At 38.8% G+C, this 18,100-nt stretch overlaps 1 protein-coding gene across 3 annotated transcripts in view; it reads left to right on the forward strand.

The window, feature by feature from the left end:
- CCDC17 (coiled-coil domain containing 17) overlaps positions 1-18,098 on the forward strand; it is a 48,863-nt gene extending 30,765 nt beyond the window's left edge. Inside the window, exons 19-34 of one of the 3 annotated variants that reach the window (XM_089514995.1) lie at positions 193-400; positions 1,454-1,560; positions 2,222-2,362; positions 3,934-4,088; positions 5,116-5,236; positions 5,365-5,481; positions 6,820-6,917; positions 7,012-7,224; positions 8,832-9,009; positions 10,733-10,915; positions 11,889-12,143; positions 12,800-12,868; positions 14,173-14,253; positions 14,736-14,843; positions 16,962-16,990; positions 17,117-18,098. In XM_089514995.1, coding sequence (XP_089371121.1) covers positions 193-400; positions 1,454-1,560; positions 2,222-2,362; positions 3,934-4,088; positions 5,116-5,236; positions 5,365-5,481; positions 6,820-6,917; positions 7,012-7,224; positions 8,832-9,009; positions 10,733-10,915; positions 11,889-12,143; positions 12,800-12,868; positions 14,173-14,253; positions 14,736-14,843; positions 16,962-16,990; positions 17,117-17,129 — 2,076 coding nt within the window. In that variant the 3' untranslated portion in view covers positions 17,130-18,098. Of the gene's footprint in view, positions 1-192; positions 401-1,453; positions 1,561-2,221; positions 2,363-3,933; positions 4,089-5,115; positions 5,237-5,364; positions 5,482-6,819; positions 6,918-7,011; positions 7,225-8,831; positions 9,010-10,732; positions 10,916-11,888; positions 12,144-12,799; positions 12,869-14,172; positions 14,254-14,735; positions 14,844-16,961; positions 16,991-17,116 lie in introns of those variants that run through there. The other 2 variants (XM_089514996.1, XM_089514997.1) reach the window with 2 other exon arrangements.
- Positions 18,099-18,100: the final 2 nt, after the last annotated feature.

Below are 18,100 nucleotides of genomic sequence, written 5' to 3' on the forward strand. Positions count from 1 at the left end.
GGCTCTGCATAACTGAGCCTAGAACAAGCTTCACCTATTCTTAATGAGAACACAGAGAAGATTTTTAAACGATTAATGAGGAAAGGAATGGAAGAAATGGGTGATCATGCTGATAGTTTATAGCAAGATAGTAACCATGCATACCACCCGACTTCATGGTTCCTCTGTGCTGCTTTCCTTTGTCTCCTTCAGATAACCTTCCGGGATGTTACACCACAGGAGGACATGATCCTTATCATTCGCTTTTACCACTGGCCCAGTGGGAGGATGGCATCTACCCCTTGGGACAAAGGATCAAAGCCTCAGCACCAACCGTTACTGGGGAATGAAAAATGGCTAGCTGCCTGGACTATGCTCAGGCTGACCAGGCTGTCTAAATCTTCTAAAATGATGCTTGCAGGTATTCTGCTCATATTTTAGTTGGCCTGGTATTAGAAAACCCTCAGTTGCAGAGGTGGGTAACTGTATGGGCACGCAGGGGCCAATTTTTATCCTTGTGGGCCACACCTGCATATCCTGGCCACAGTGGCATCACTACAGGGGTGCAGGGGCTGCAGACTGTGCCAGGTGACATCCTAAGGAGGGGGGGTGACACCACTGTTCCTCAAACAACTACCTTTTGGCAGAAATGGGCTTTGGCATTCATCTGCTTCCCTTTAAAATGCTTTAAGAGATGGTGGGAATGAGGTGAAGTTCAGTTGTAGGAGAAAGGAGAGGCCCCAGAATTTTTTAAAATTAAAATTGCATATTTCAAAATTTATTTTTAAAATGTAAAAATTTGAAATTTAAAAAAAATCTTATTTTTAATTTTTCTTTAAAAAGATCACATTTTAACCAAATCTTCACTATGTATATGTAAATACATAGGTTGTGCTTATGATATTGTAATTTGAAGGTATAATTTTAATTTTGCTAGTTGTTTATGTCACAACTATTAGCATTACATTCAGTGGTATATGGGAATTACAATTTACAAGTAACATTAGTGCAAAAAAGCATTACTAAGGATCCTGTATGGTGTGAAATGGGAGGAGGCCAATGGGGAGGATGACACCATAAGTTACTGCACTGGGTGACACCAAACCTAGTGATGCCACTGCCTGGGCATACTAGAACTTATGCAGTGTAACTATTGGCTCCAATCCTTGTGTTATTCAGCCAATATAATCTTTAAAAAAAGTTGAGGGTATTTGTGGCCTGAGGGAATGGGTAAAAACTCAGTGTTTGTGGACTATTTTGGGCTATAAAACATTGGCCCAAAGTCAGCCCAGGAATATTTTTTATTTGGGAGAGGATTCAGGGAGCTTAAGGGGGAGGGGTCTTTGATGTTCTCAAAATAAATGCTCAGAAGCTGTATGAAATCCATGTTCTCCACCTCACCTCTACATGAATTAAGGATTTCATAGTGCCAGTCCCTTTGTAGGAGTAAAGATTTCTCCATTTGACTCTTCAGATGAAGTGAAGGAAGGAGGACCTAGAATACCTGTTTGGAATACAGGGACCCACACTCTGATGCTGTATCATGCCCCTGTGCCACCTCTAGTATCCTTGTCAGTGATGGTAAGTGCACCACAGGGCAGGATACTAAATTCAGATAGGTACATACATATAGCACATCAGGGATACAACTATGGGAGAGGGGGCAAAATGGGAGTAATGCCCACCAATTAGAATGATGCCTCCCTAATTAAATTGCCCTTCTGTCCCCAAATTTCAAGCATTGTAGAAAGTAAGGAACTGAAAATAATTCATATCTAGAATAGTTCTTGTATTCCTATTGCCTTGGTAACATTGCTTGCCCTTTTTCTTTGGATGCTTAAATTGTATTTCTAAATGCTCAATGTTAAGACATTGCAATGCCAGAAATGTGGATTGAAGAAAAATTTCAGGTAGGGAACAAAATACTCATTTGAAGGGTCAATGTCCTTATTTTGCTCCACCTATAGCTAAACCTCTGGACACATCAACATTAATGTAACAGCACAGTGTACAGGAGACTGGACAAAATCAGTTGCTAATTCCAGTCTTGCAGTTGTTGTTAAGACAACACTCCTAAATGGTTCACTTAAAACTAAATGGTTTAGCTTAAAACTAAAGTCATTTAAAATAGAAGCTGTGTAATATTTGTAGGATTATCATTCTATAGTATATAGATTCCTTGTTTCTTAGACATCTCTTATTATGCTTTCTTCCTTGCTGGCACATGGGTGATGCATCTCAGTCAGCAGAACAGAAGGACCAGGACTTTAAGCTGTATGGTGATGCAACTTTGAGACTGCACATCTTTAGCTCCCAGAAGCCTGAACTTCCTTTTCCACAAGAATCACCATCTGTATTTGACCTTACAAAAACATGGCCCCATGTGAGTACTGAACATTTTGAATAAGTTTTTTTTAATGAAAATAGATATAGATAGAGTTGATTATGGAATTGGCTCATTGAGACAAGTTAACATATTTAATAAAAAAAACCCCACAGGAACACTTTTTGAAAATATGGAGATTTTTGTTGTTGTTGTGTGACTTCAAGTTGTTTTCAACTTATGGTGACCCCAAAATGAGCCTATCATGGGGTTTTCTTGGCAAGATATGTTCAGAGGAGGTTTGCCATTGCCTTCCCTTTAGGCTGAGAACATGTGATTTGCCCAGGGTAACCCAGTGGGTTTCATAGTCGAGCTGGGAATCAAACCTTGGTCTCCAAAGTCGTAGTGCAATATTCAAACCACTACAACACACTGGCTCTTAGAGACCTTTTATGGAGTATATAAAACAAACAAGGGGGATTACCAGAACTATGGGGTTTTATAGTAAATAGAGCCAACTCAAATTAAACTTGATTTATGTACATGAAAGAGATATAAATTATAAGTAACTATTAATTTTGATTAGTAAGAGAATGTAATAATGATTCAAGGAGAAGTTAAGTGATAATTATAAGTCACATTTAGAAAGAAGTGGGAAGTCTTTTTATTAGGGGTGGGGGTCAGGGGGTGAATTGTGCATATTGTGTGTATTACGAAGTATTTTTTTGTGTGTGTATGTACATTTGACTCATTTTTCTTTGGTTTTCTTTTAAAAGCCAAATAAAAAATTATTTAAAAAATGAAAATAGATACATACATATATAATGTATTGGCAAGAATATATATCATATAATATATTGGTTGTTCCTTACATACACTCATGTAATGCTCACCTTGTTGTGGGCCTTCAAGCCGTTTCCAACTAAGCAAACCTATAACAGGGTTTTCTGGGGCTGAGAGAGTGTGACTTCCCCAAGGTCACTCAGTGAGTTTCCGTGGCTGAGTGGAGAAAGTGAACCCTGATCTCAAGTTGGAGTCCAACACTACACCATGCTGGCTCTCAAACCTCACTAACCTTACTTACACCAGGATATATATTGGAGGCACAGCATTTTCTTGCCCCTGATGCATCTCTGGGGTTCTTGGCCACTGACTGACTACAGGGATATGCCCTGCCCAGCCCCATACTGGCTGCTTGAGCATTCAGGGAAATAATTGCTATATGCTGAAGATAGAGGTAGTTCCTTCTTGCTTATGTGCTCTTGCACATAAGATAAAATTTGAGAAAAGGGAACAAACAGCCTCTCATTCATTATATATATATAATGAATGAGATCCGTTAAGCCCACTTGTAAAGTCTTTGGTAGTAATACACACTTAAGGCATTGCAAGTTGCAGGAGAGAGGCTGTTTGTTCCCTTTTCTCAAATTTTATCTCATGTGCAAGAGCACATAAGCAAGAAGGAACTACCTCTGTCTTCAGCATATAGCAATTATTTCCCTGAATATATAAAAAACAATCTTTTCTTGACTTGAGGAGGCTAGACGTCATCACAGGTTTCCCATTTGCTCCCCAAACCCAACTTGCACAGTGTGTTATAATATTCTCTGGGTTGGAACTCATTTCTGCAGGAAGCTTTTATTTATCATGTCAGGGAGACACCTCCTGTGGAGTCTTTTGATGCTGGGGATGGCTTTGACTTGTACATCGATGGAGCTCGCTTCCTGCCAGATGGTGTCACAGTTACCAGGGTGGCTGCTTGCATCTTTACCAGAAGCTACAAACAGTAAGGAAGGATGGCTATTTTCCCTCCCACTCTCAAAATATGAAAGTCATTCTACTAAAATATGTGTCAGTGTTGTTGTGGGTCCTGTTCTGAATTTTAACCTTCAGATGGAGGGGAGCTGCTTAGATAGTGTCAGAAAGCCCAGATCATGTGGGATAAGCCTATGAGATATCCCTTTCCCATGCCAGCATTGCTTCAGTTTCAATATGCTCATGTCAAAAGGAATTGTGTCGTAGGTTTCTTGCACATCATCTGCAACATCTGACATTACCCAGGTGACATAAAGAAAAGTTACTAAAAGAGTGACTGGTTCCTATGCTATAATGTTAGAAGAGCCTCTAGTTCAATAAAAAGAGCAAGTCTGAAGGATAACCATGAGAGAAGCTAAACCAAGCCAAAATCAAAGAACCTGTAGGATCTTGTATTCTGAATACAAGTACAGCTCAAGAGAGACATTCCTATGATGCTAGTGACACAATGGATGAAAAGTAACTGAGAGTTTAGGCAGGAATTGTAAAGATAGATATTGTTGGGATGGGAGGAATTACCCTCAAAAAGCATTAACAGTTCTAAGAGGTTCTGAATAGTGTACTGTGCAGGTGCAGAGTACCCATTTGTGTGAATCAGAGATCATGAAGAACTAGTCTAGACCTCTTCTTTCTAAAATCTAGTTTTGTATGTGTAAAGAGAAGTTTATTTATAGGAGTTCATAAGATCATAAGATCTCTCATTAATGGTTTGAAGTGGTAGACTGAAAGCATGGTTTTGTCTTTTCATCTCTTTTTGTGAACTAAGCCAAAATTTATGTATCCGAAGTATATTAGGAGGAAGAAAAAGTGGAAAGAGAATGGCTGTCAAGCATACAGCTTCATGATATCCCTTTTGACAGTCATTATTTATTGGTTTTTTTACCACTAGTTATGAAGTTGTAGCCTGAAAGGGTTTCAGTTCATTCCAAGGTACCTGCAACAGCAGAGTTGCTTGATGATCCTCACTCATAGGAAAATGCTCTTTTCCTTTTTTTTAGGATTGGCCCAGACATTTACACTGAGATTGATTTGAATAGCAGCATCTTTGATCCAGTTTACAATTACTCAATTGAAATGCGAGAACTAGGTTTAACACCTTGTGCAACTCTTCTCTTTAAGGTTTGTGCTGAGTCTGGGTGATATGTAGGTAAAGGGGGTGCTAACAAATGCCAGTATTTCTAAAATGAAATAACTATGGGTACTAAATGGAGAAAAAATACTAAATAATGTATCTGGATACTCTGCAGGTTTATTCCATTGACCCCTTCAGCTCTAGGCTGATACAGATTGGCTGGGCAGCCCTCAATCTTTTCGTGGAATCTGGAACATACACAGCCCCAGAGCCAGGAGCTGAGGGGATTCGGGTGAGTTAACTGAAATGGAAAATAGAATTCAAAGGAATCAGTCTAAGTCCTAGAAATGAAGTTAAGGAATGGCTTGAATCCAATTTTACAACGCTGATAGGCTCTGGGAGGGTAGTGTAAGGAAAACTGCTGCCTTCTTTGTCTTAAAGGTACCTAATTCATCCTTAGTAGTTCTTATTTCAAGGAACCCTCATTCTCTTCTGAAGACCAGAATGGTAACAGAATAATATTGGAAAAATTCCATTTGATATCAAAAGAGAGGCTTTTATCATGGCATGAGGATGCATTCAAGTTCATAGAAAGTTCCATGTAAGAGTTCACAAAACAAATGATTTTTTTTCCTGTTTGATGTTAAGGAGAGACTGAGTTGCAGAATATATTTAAAAACGGTTTACTCCACAAATACATGCGACACATTCAGGGACTGTTACAAGGGAAAAAGGAGGGGGTCAATAAATATGTATTAACACATGTACACACAAGGCATAATCAGCAAGACTAGTAATGATTAATGCATACATATTGTCCACCCACCCACCTTTTTTAGTAGACCCAAAAAAGGCCAAATAAATATTTCTTTGCCAAAATGCATTGGGTAACTTGTAGAATAAAACATCCTGAGACGCAGTCTCCCCTTTACATCAGGCATCATTAGATTATCCCAGTTCCTTCTACTTTAGATGGTGTGCCCTGTATAGCAACACAAGACATTTTCCAGAGGTGCAGTAAAACAAATGCTTTTGCCCTGTCACCTGTACCTAGAACAAAACTATTGCAAGAAATAGGATGCCAAAACATGATGATGTTGATGATGATGATAATAATAATATTTATTTCTATACTGCTTTTCCACATTGATCAAAGCGGTGTACAGAACAAAAGGATACAACAATACAACAATACAAAATAAAATTACAATATATACATACGATAAAACTGTGTAGAAAATTTTAAGTACAATTTAAAAACTTTTAACCCAAGTCAAAGCCAGCTGAGCTGATGATCCATGATGCAAAATACATATGGGGGGGAACCACATGATATCAGAGCACATGGGGGAAAGCTTGAAGAAAGAAAAAGGTCTTCAGTTTCTTTTTAAAGAGATCCAGGGAGGTGATAGAACGGAGCTCATCGGTAAGGGTGTTCCAAATTTTGGGGGCCGAGACAGAAAAGGCCCTTTGCGAGGTCGATGCATATTTTGCAGTCAGAACCCTCAACAGATTCTTCCCGGCTGACCTGAGTGTGCGGGGTGGATTATATAGGGAGAGGCGGTCCTCCAAGTAACCTGGGCCTAAGCCATGATCTGTTGGTTGTAGTTGATTTACTGTTTTCCCCCAGGTCTCCTTAAATGATGGTGCTCACCAGCTCCGAATTTTTCACAATGGCCCTTGTCCAGACCAGCCCTTCTCTATCCATACTTTGACCTCAATAGGCCGGTAAGGCTCTCCAGGCTTGTATGCCTTATAATTCTTGCCCCATGTCATCACCAGATTTAGAATTTCTTAATATGTCTTCTTATCTTCCCCATAGGTATGTGCCTTGTGCAACCCTGCTGGTGAGGCTTCTCAAGGCTCCTGTAGATTCCAATCATCACACCTTGAAAAGAAGTATGGTCCCCCAGGCACACTGGGTCAAGCTGGGCCTCTTCCAACCAAGGGCTGATTATTCTGATGGGGTCTATTACTCATACTCAGCCAGGCCTACTGCAGGAGAAAGTTGCCTCTATGAAGCCATGATGACCAGGTGAGCTGAGCTTATTCTGGCTCATACTTTATAGGATTAATGGAAGGAAAAGACCATCTTAGCAGCCCTAAATATGTCTATCAGTATCCCTATTCCAAATCACCACTTGCAAATTTCTTATGTAAGGGATGTTAACATATACAGTTTTATTCCTTTTAATCTGTTATACACTCATAAGACCTCATGCACTGAAGGAGTTCGCCACCATTCGAATCTATTCTATTCGTGCTGATACATCATCTTGGAAATCAGAGAACTACTCTGTCAATGTTTGCTGCTCAAGCTCGATATTGCCTGGTTTGAGCATATTTGCATAGTCTCGTTCTCATACACTGATGAAGGACATTCTGCTTGGAATGGTATCCTTTCTTAAAGTGAGATTTCAGTGTGGTATCTAGGACATTGCTTAGTAACTACAGTTCTGGGATAGGCTCCCTAAAATGGTTTGCTAAGCAGTTTTTCCAAATAATTTTAAATTTCTTTGCTGTCAGATATGCATTAACTACATCAAGACTGGATGTGTATAACGTGCTGTATGAAATACAGTGGCTTTTAACAGAACTAATTTGATTCTATATACCTGGAAATACTTAAAGGAGAAGTAGCAAAGTTAGAAATGATGATGTCTGAGTATCATTTAAAATAGCAGCATTGCCACCTATATTTTTAAAGATAGCTAAGTTAGAAACAAACAATTGAGCTAATAAGAAATATAAGGGCTTATAGTAAAAACTGAAGACAAAACATCATCATATTTGCCCATGTAATAATTTATTAAAGGACATTCACAAAGGAGTTTATCAGACAAGGGAAATTGGAAGTATAATCTAATGGCAATCTGAACACAATCATATGGTTTAACGTTATTGCACGATAACCTGCAACACACAAATTTGGGCAATGAGAAGTCAGTCTGAGTGCAATCATGGGGTTTCACGTTATTGCGTGATAGACTGCCACACACAAATTCAGGCAATGGCATGCTATTTTGGGGCAATGGGGAGCCAGTTCGAATGCAATGAGCATTCATGTAATTTCGCTAAACTAACAACTTTACGTGAATGCGTTCTGGCCCCACTTTCTTTTCATTCGAAGTTAAGAGAAATTCCTCACGTGTGATAAACCTGAAAGAAAACGAGTCCCAGCGCCAGGAAGCACAAGAAGTACTACTCTGGTTTAATACAGGACACTTACTAGATGCTTCACTAAGAGGCTGAACAGGCTGTCCCATTTAGTGCCATGACAACTACATGCCGTGGCCCTGATCCGACCATTTTATGGTTGAGACTCAAATCTAAACATAAATGTATTTTATGTTTCACATTCACAGAAACTAAAGGTAATTTTATACAATATTTTAAATAATTTTGTGCATGAATCAAAGTTTGCATACACTGAACCATCAGACAGCAAAGATGTCACTACCGCATCCACCCATGAAAAAAGTGTTGGTTTTTGAATATTTTGGATTTCAAAATTCTGGACAAGGAAAAGTCAACCTGTAACCGTTGGTTTCAAATCATTTTAGAAGTAAAATGTTGGGTATATGAATGACAAGTTTACTAAGTATCTGCCATATTGAGAATCACAGCTTTTGTTCCATGTAGATCAGTAGTTTCAGTTCGAGAAATTGTTCAGCAGCTTGCTGGATGTAAGAAGTGTTTAATCACAGATGAGGAGATCTCCACTTGGATCCACCAGAAACTAACATGGGTACCAGGCAGCAAGGCACAGCCTTTCAACCTCACCTACATCTCCAGATACATCCCAGCATATGGCATCAAGGTGAATAGCAGTGCCTTGGCTAGCATGAGCAACTAGTTTTGTACACTTCTGGGTAGGAGACTAAAATTATGCACACATTGATTTGGGAATAAGATCTTCTGATATAAATTAGGAGTATATATGCACAGGATAAAAGTGTTCATATATACTACATTTGAAGCAAGCCTCTGAATCTGGAATGGGCAACGTACTTCCAGTCAGAAGTTACTGAACTGCATATCCCATCACCCCTCTCTATTGAATGTGCTGGGAACAGATTGTGGGGGGCGACACTCCAAAAACATCTGGATGCCATACTGTTGACACATATTCTAAAAAAGTCATCAACAGGACTGCTTCCTTATTACAAACCTGAATCTAGGCCTGCGCTTGAAAACAGCATCCGACTTTTATATCTGGCTGTGTACCACAGCCTCTACTTCAGCTTCATGTATGGTAATTAGCAGGCGAAGCTTTTAACAGAACAGAATCAAATACTATAATCTGCTTAATTGCTGGGGATAGGCACAACAGCAGGGTCAAGATGAAAAGTTGGCAACCCTATTTGTGTGTGATTGTGCTAGTCTTGTCACCACTACTGTCAAACAATTTCTCTTTTAAATAGAAAAAGAACTCTTAAATTGTAAGCAGGATAATGAGGAAAATCAGCTACAGGATAAACCTGAAATATATATTTTCAAGCAAAAGTTCACTAACAGCTGCCATTCCCATGCACTTTGGTAGTAAAGTATGCTGTGAAAAAACATAATACCAACATGAAAGAGTAGTTAGACTTATCAAAATGCCCAGACTCAGCGTAACATGGACCCCTAAAACAGGAGTAGGCAAAGTGCAGCCTGTTAGCTGCATGCAGCCCCCAATGTAATTTTTATGGCCTCAAGGGTCAAAAATATTTCAAAACATGTTTTTCAAAAATTTTTAAAAATTGCTCCAAAATGCGCCCAAATATTGAGTGGTCATTTCCACCACATATAGAGCCCCCCTGCCTCCCCCAAGGGTTCAAGAACAATTTTTGCAAAGCAAATTTAAAAAATAAAACGTTTGCCCCAAAACGTCCACTTGAGAGCATGAAGTTCATTTTTACCACATTTTGATGGCACCCTGGGCCAAATTAGACCTAAAAGATTCATTTTTTGAAACCCAAAACATGGTGAAAACACACTCTTACCCCCTAGAGGGTTGGAAGCTTTTTTAAAAATTGTTTTTAATTTTGTAGGAGCAAGTATGGCCTTCCATAGTTGCCCACCCCTGTACTAAAGGTTGTTTGCATCTCTTGTTGAACTGAAAGAACAGGAATTCAAAGGGAAGAAATTTCACAAAACCCAAAGTTACAAATATCCATGTAAAATATCGAGCTCTCGTTACACCTGAAAACTATTTTAAGAATAAAGTGATGCTGTCTGATAAAAGATGCAGCATATAAATCACTGGAATAAAAATAGGAGGAAAAGAAAAAAATACATTTTTTCAGTAGAGCACAGTGGAATATATATAACATTATCTCAACTTTGTATGAAATAACAGAATCAGCTTCACGTTCCCTATACGATTGCTATGAGGAGTAAAAATCCCTATATTTTAAGGGTTATCCTCAGAATTAAAGGAAATCAGGCTCAGCACTCCACACTTAAAAATACTGAACTAAGTGAACTAAGCCTTAGAAGCCTTTGTAATAAGTTCTGCTGTTCTGTAGATCGATCTCTTATTTTCTGTGCTGTTTCAGTTTGCAGTGGATAAAGCAATGAATTTACCCTGGTCAGGCTTGACAACAGCCCAGTTCTGCTTCAACCCACCTGCAGCATTTTACTTTGGAAGACAATGGCTGAAATATGACTACCCCATCTCCCTTACAGAACTTGACACAAACAGCTATGAGAAATGGCCTATATGGCTTGATGGCTTCAAGGTATTACTGATGTAGTCTGTCCACTATCCATCCTATAGAAACAACAATCCGAAGAAAGAAAGGGCTAGATCCATAGGATTTCGGTAGACAGACCGGGGAATCAATTTTAATTGTCAGGGAAGGGATATCCTTCTCCCCATTACATCACTTCTTACACTCTCAAAACCAGTTCTGGAGATCTAGGACTCTTTGGAGCTTGTTTTCAAGCAGAAAGTGATAGAGATTAAAAATAATGAAATCAATACAGGATTTAGCCCAGATGTAGCAATCATAACAAAAAGATAGTGATCAGTGCATCAAAGCAGGGGTCATAGGATCTACCTCACTGAATAACCTGCTTACAGCTGTAAAGTGAAACCACTTGTATTTCAAAAAAGGTATCCATAGAAGTCGAGTTGCCAGTATGGCTGTTTTTTACTCTTTGGGAAAAGTTCTACTACAGCTCCCAAAATCCCTACTAGCATGACTATGCTGAATGGATATATATGGGAGTTCTATCCAGAAAAGTCTCTTTCCCAAGTTCTGTATAAAATATTGGCTTACTTATGAACAGTATGTATGTGTGTGTGTGTATATATTGCAGTCAATTAAACTGAATCATATGGAAGGTAATTGGCGGAAATTGAAAGAAAAGCTAAGCAATGTAGCAATGTTCCTGTAATTAGGCTACTAGGTATCTCCAGTGTGTTGTCTTTGGCTTGTATACTGGAATTCGGGGTCCACACACTTTTGCTAGGATTAGTAATGAGGCTGTGTTGCAAATTTCTTGGGGGCATGTACACATTCCTTTTGTACTTACTGCCCAGTAACTTTTTAGAAGAGTAGACAGAACTCAACTGTGTATAGAACCCCATGCTCTCCAACCCATTACATTTCACCACATATCATAGCATAAGAGAAATATTTGAGTCCCTCTGTATGACCGCTTGCAGTCTTTTCTTTCAGAACTTGGAACTTGTTTTCTGTTTTTCAGTCCTCTCCCCACAGGGTTTACTGTGAATATTCAACGGTTATTATTCACCTGTTCAGAAGGGCAGTGCATTCAGCCCACAGTGTGCCAACCGTAAAGGAAAACACTCAACCTACACAGAGAAAAGTCATGATAAAGGGAGACCAGTTAGGTAGCACTCCGGAAAGTGAGGCGTGGACGTCTCTTCATGTATTCTCTACAGGTTACTGCAACACTGGTGTTTACCAATTGCCCTTATACCAGGGAGCTCCGAGTGAGGTACAAGTGAAATTTACTTACAAATTTTAATAACCCAATCTAAACCAAGAGCAGTCTGGAGCAGAGGTTGCTAGGGATTTTTGCCTTAGAAGCAAAAATATTCCTCAAAAATTTCTGGGAGCTGACTTGTGGCATAAATATTCTTCTTTGCAAATATTTTCTTGTATGATTTGCCTGCATCACTGTATGACATGTTACATCAAGTTACAAATTGTCCAAGTTCTTTGTAGCTGGGGAAAAACTCATAACTACAAAGAAAAAAAACAAGTCTACAGACAGTCTGTAAAAAACTTGAAATCAGATGGATTCTAGGAGTTAATGTCTATGCTCTGGAGCACATCCTTTCCTAAGAACCAAGTCCTACAATCAGTTGCTCTTATTTCTAGTTTAAAATAGAATTTGGTACATTTGCTCACATTTGGCTATTGACTTGTCAATATTACCATTTTATCATTTCAGGTTTTGGGGGTTGGGAAGTGCTGGTACAAAATTTAGTTCAAAAATGTAGTGGATAGTTTGCTTTCAGGAACTGGTAGTACAGAAAAAGCTGCAACTCATTTTTTCAACTGGTGTAGTATTATACTCATATAAAACATTTTGTACTGTTGTGAAAGCAGTGAAAGCTTTACTGTTCAGTGTGTTCCTTTCCTGAACAGATCATCCTGGCTTCTTTAACTGAAGGGAAATGCAGCAGTGTTATGAAGAGCATGCTCGATAAGCAGGTGGTAAGTGATTAGGCAAGTGTTTGTTCTTAACTGCCCGGATCAATTTCAACCCATGGTGACCCTGATGAGACATCTCCAAGACTCCCCATGCTCCAACACTCTTAGTTCCTGTCCATTCATAACCATGACCTCCTTAATAGTCCATCCGACATGCAGCCTTCCCCCAATTAGCCGTGCCTTCTCATGATGTGGCCAAAGACAGCCTCAGTTTTGTCATCATGGCTTCCAGGGAGATTTCTGGCTTGATCTGCTCTAGGGTCTTTTTGGCCATCCATGGGATCCTCAGCACTCCTCCCCAGCATCAGATCTCAAATGAATTGATTTTCTTCCTATCTTGTTTCTAAACTGTCCAGCTTCCACATCCATATGTGGTAAAAGGGAATACAACTGTATATCTTTGCATTTCAGGATAATTTCAATTTTTTTCATAACTACCCTCCCCATTTTTAATCTTGTGTTAAGGCAAGCATAGGAAGTAGTTTTATAAATAATACCGGGGCCTTGTGTTTATACAGTTAAAGCCTCTTTAGAGTGAACTGGCAAAGTGTAGTTTTCCTTGCAAAGCTGTAAGTATGCACAAGTGGACAACAGGGGTGCAGAATTTTTTTCAGGCTTTGCTGCTGTATAGCAGTCATGGCCACAGAAACCCTAACTGCTCAGAATGCTACAGCGAGGATGGAATTTAAGAAGAATCATGCTGAATCAGACCAAGGTCCCATCCAGTCCATCCTTGTTCACATGGCTGCCTAGCAGATGATACACACTGGAGCCAACATACAGTATACCCATTGTGACCAGTAGCCAAGGAAGGTCTTCATTTCTATGCTTCAGTCTGATCATCTTTTAAAGCCCATTATAGCAGTGGATTCTATGTACACAGTATTTCCAGTTACCTCTTTTCTCCCACTGTTCATCCCCTTGATGATCCCAGGTTCTATTACAAAAGAGAAACATTTCTATCCACTTACTACACCTATTTTGGTCTGTCAGTTTCAAGTACATTCTCTTGCTATTCCCTTGATTGAACAGAAACCCCAAACCAGATGTGCCCCCTGCTGTTTTATTGTGTACATACCACTTCTGCTAGCTGGTGTTAATGGAAATTGTAACCGAAACCAACTGAAGGACACTAGGTTCAGGAAATTTAAGTTAAAGCTTAGCCCTATTAATGTTACAGTATCCAATGGCTTTTCATATACATAAATGGAAACCACATGGACTCTCCATTACCCACATTGCCACTCTGTTTTATGGTATCAATACTGCAGGTAAGATTAAAATGATTAAGAATGTATTTCTTCTAGATCCAGTTAGTGCCTGGTGCATCTGTGATTGTGCGTATAGCTGATGGAAGATGGGATGGAGAATTCAGATATACATCAAGGGTATGTACACTAGATAAATTAAGCTAATGAAAGGGTACATAAGATTATGTATTCCTTCTGTGGACACAGGATGAGTAAACGAACTGCCTAAATTGAGAAAGTTAGAACAAATTAACACAATTCTATTGAGTTTGCCAGTTGGATATTTCATGGGCTTGTGTAAGGGCTCTTAAGCTCTCCTTACACAAACTTTCCCTCCAATGGCACAGTATTCTTACGACACAAAGGTGCAGCTCCGGCTTCCTACCAGTCTATGAATGCCTCAGCTCTTCCTGTAATCCCATACAGCTATGCTGGCAGAGCATCCACTAAATTAAGGTGATTTTGCTCATGTTTATCAGTCCACTGAAATTCTGGAAGAAACAGTAACCATATGCCAGGAATGCCCAAGCCAAACAAGTAAAGTTGTAAAATGGGATGATCACCGTGCTAGTTATACTCTTGTAGCAGACATCACATCCTGTTCTATTTTACTGCTTTAGGACATTGACCAATCGTTTCTACCAAAACAAGCACTAGGTCTGTACAGCAAGGAAACCTCTGGAGTAAAAATTGCAGAAATAATGCTAAAAGAAACATCAGAAGATAAGGTAAGATATGTTGTCTTATTGATGGAATGCAACTATTTGCAGAATGGGTACATGAAAAAAAAGTCCCCAGTAATATATCCCATTTATGATATACACCTGATCTGTAAATCTTAACAGCAAGAACTGACCATTCTGATGAGTAGATCAGGTAGCATAAGATCCAGTTCAGAAAACCTTTCAGCTTAACATGTTGTTTTAAAGTCATTCAAGCTCCAAAATGCTGGTTAATTTCAGCCAATAAGGACAACCCCTTAACTGAAACATTACTTAGGTAATAGGAATACGATACCCTATACAATTAGTTACAGCTTGACTACTGAATTGAACTAGCTGGCTGCCAATGACAGAGCGGTGGACCTCAGTCCAATATTTCTCACTCCACTGCAATAGAAACAGTATCTACACAGCTGCCTTGAATCTCATTTCGGGAGAAAAGATCCCCAAGTATAAAAATAAACACCAAAATCAGAATCATAAATGCCATAGTACTTCCAATTTCTGTATATATTTGTGAAAGCAGTACAGTGAAGAAAACTGACTGGAAGAAAATGGCAAACCATCTCTTTGTCTGTAGAATGCTACACATGCTATGAAATCCATGGGGCTGCTATAGGTTGACAGGCAACTTGAAGGCACATACACAGTCCATGGTATCTGTAGAAAGCTACACATTTCAGATCAGTTGAATTTCTTCCTTAAAAATATAGCCTATAGCACCTAAGACAAATGAGTCCTACAGCAAATCAAACCCTAAAAACCAAAATGACTACTCTGATGCTACCATACTTTGAACACATCATGGGATGACAGGAATTACAGCGCGCCCGCATTTTACGTGGGCGCACCATACACGGCTTTCAGCATATGCTGAAATCTGCGCCGGAAGAGCCCATCATGCGCCCTGCAATGGTGCTCCAGCACACACAGAATTCCCCTTATGTGGAGAGATCCGGAAAGGATCCCCACATAAGGAGAGGCTGCAATGTACTGGAAAAAATGATAATGCTTGGTAAAGTGGAAGGCAGTAGGAAAAGAGCAAGACATTATTTATTGATTGATTCTATGAAGGATTGATTCTATAGATTGATAGGTTCAAAGTAAGTAGACATTTTGTTTTACATTCTGGTCAGTTCTATGTAGTGAGTAGACTTTTATGTAAGACTATGTACAGTACCTTACATCACTGCAATTCCTGATTTCTTTTCCTGTGAATCAGTGCTTGCATTATGCAGGATTAAAGGAAAAAATAATTTTCTTTGCTTTATTAATGTTCCTGGTAATACAGTGGTGGTTGTTTTGGCCTACTCCATATCAACTAGCAAAACCATATAAGTTTCTTATATTGCTAAGTGTTCTATTTATGGTAAGATATAAAATTTTAAAAATCAAAATAAAATTGTAATTATTGTCTGAACAAACTCTACGTAACATGCTAATGTTATGCCAATCCAAGTTACACATAATGCATTTTCTATTCTTAATGCTAAAAGGGTGCTATTACTGCATTTTCTGATTTCCCCCAAAAAACAATATAAATTTTTTCCCCATTTTCCAATAGCTTCAGAATTTCCAGAAAATTTTACACAAAGACTCAGGGATGACACAAATGTGAATCATATACCATCAAGGGAAAAAACAACCCTAACTCTAATTAATTATGGTTTCAATAATTATATATTTATATTATAATTTGAAACCATGTTCTTTCTGGTGGTTGATCTTGGGTTTCAAATGTTAACATCTCTGGCAAAGTCCTTCTCAGTTGTTTCTAAGCCTAAAAGTATGTAGAACACAGTACCTACTGCCCTCTCAAGATTTCTGTAGCTCATGAACCTATATTAATAAGGGAACATATATTAATACCAAACATATTCATTGGCACATATTTTCACCTTGGTGAAAATGGGCTGAAAAGCTACATTTAAGTGAAGTATAAGCAAAGCATATACTGTACAAAGCTTTAAACCCAACACAAGATACATTCTAAAAGAAAGCAATAGAGAAATCAGTCATTAAAGTTTACTGCATGCTGTTTTAAAATAATCAGTTTTCTAATCCTACCTATAAAATGGAACCAATTAATCTCATACCCACTCCTCCCACATTATTGAATTTCAGATCAATTCACTATGGAGGAGTTATACCAGGTACATATACCAAATATTCCTGGTTGTATTAGTAGAATGCAATTCATATCACTGTTAACTAAAAACAGTATTCCTCCTCAGGAAGTATCAACTTACATTTTGTATTTTTTCCCTACATTATTTCAGACAAGGTTGCTAGCACTGGAAGAACTTTAAGCCAAAAACATCAGAAGATCCACTGGTAATTATTCAACAGTACATTAGTATGATATCCTCAAAATGCATCATGCCAGAAATGGATGTTGCCATTTCAAGAAACCACACAAAGACAACAATCACAAAAACCTGCAAGTATGCTTACCACAGCAATCAAGAATTTGGCCAGTGATATGAAAGTCTTCCACAAGATGCCAAAGTTATTTGCCAATTTCTCATGCCAGCCACTGGACTAGATTACCAAACAAGCCTTCGCTATGACTAGTTCTACCACATCTTCCAATACACTGAGTAAGCAGTCATTTCCTGATCTATTGTCCTAATTATTTACTGGATACAGCATTAACAATCATCTAGTGGTATTTCTCTTCTTCTTCTTCTTCTATTTGTGTTTCTGTGGTTACCTTTTCAATCAAAAGAATGTAATCATAAAGAATTAATGTGATAAAAGTTTTAAAAGGGCATTTCCTACCGTCTGGTTTCTGTCTCAAAAGTCCTATTCCCTATCCCAATGTTCTCCAGAGCCAAGTGATTTTACAGTAAACTTGCCTGCCACAAAAGGGAGAGCCATTTTGCATCCATCTGCAGGGTTGATTAAAGAGCAACATTATTATGAATTGTACAATACATGTCCACTGAAGCAGTTTCAGAATTTTGCTAGCATATTTGTCAAGGACTCAGACACTTTGTGAGCACTGCACCACCTATCATTGCATGGCTTCTAAACACCTGCTGCAGGTTTCCCAGCTTTCCAAGGTGGGTATCCTGCCAGAAGCCTTTTCAGTGGTGGTGGTGGCACCTCAACTATAGAGTGTTTTTCTGAGAAAGTCTTGCCTAATCCTTTTCTATCAATATTGCCATACTATAGTGCTGGGATTGGATTTTAATTGGAAGGCAGCCTAAAAAAACCTGTCCTGTTGTATTGCTGGTGCAGAGCTGACTAAAAGGCAAATA

This window comes from Sceloporus occidentalis, unplaced genomic scaffold (genome assembly GCF_023333645.1).
Source record: "Sceloporus occidentalis isolate IW3139 unplaced genomic scaffold, rSceOcc1.0.p SCAF_3, whole genome shotgun sequence".
In the NCBI taxonomy this organism is placed as follows: Eukaryota; Metazoa; Chordata; class Lepidosauria; order Squamata; family Phrynosomatidae; genus Sceloporus; species Sceloporus occidentalis.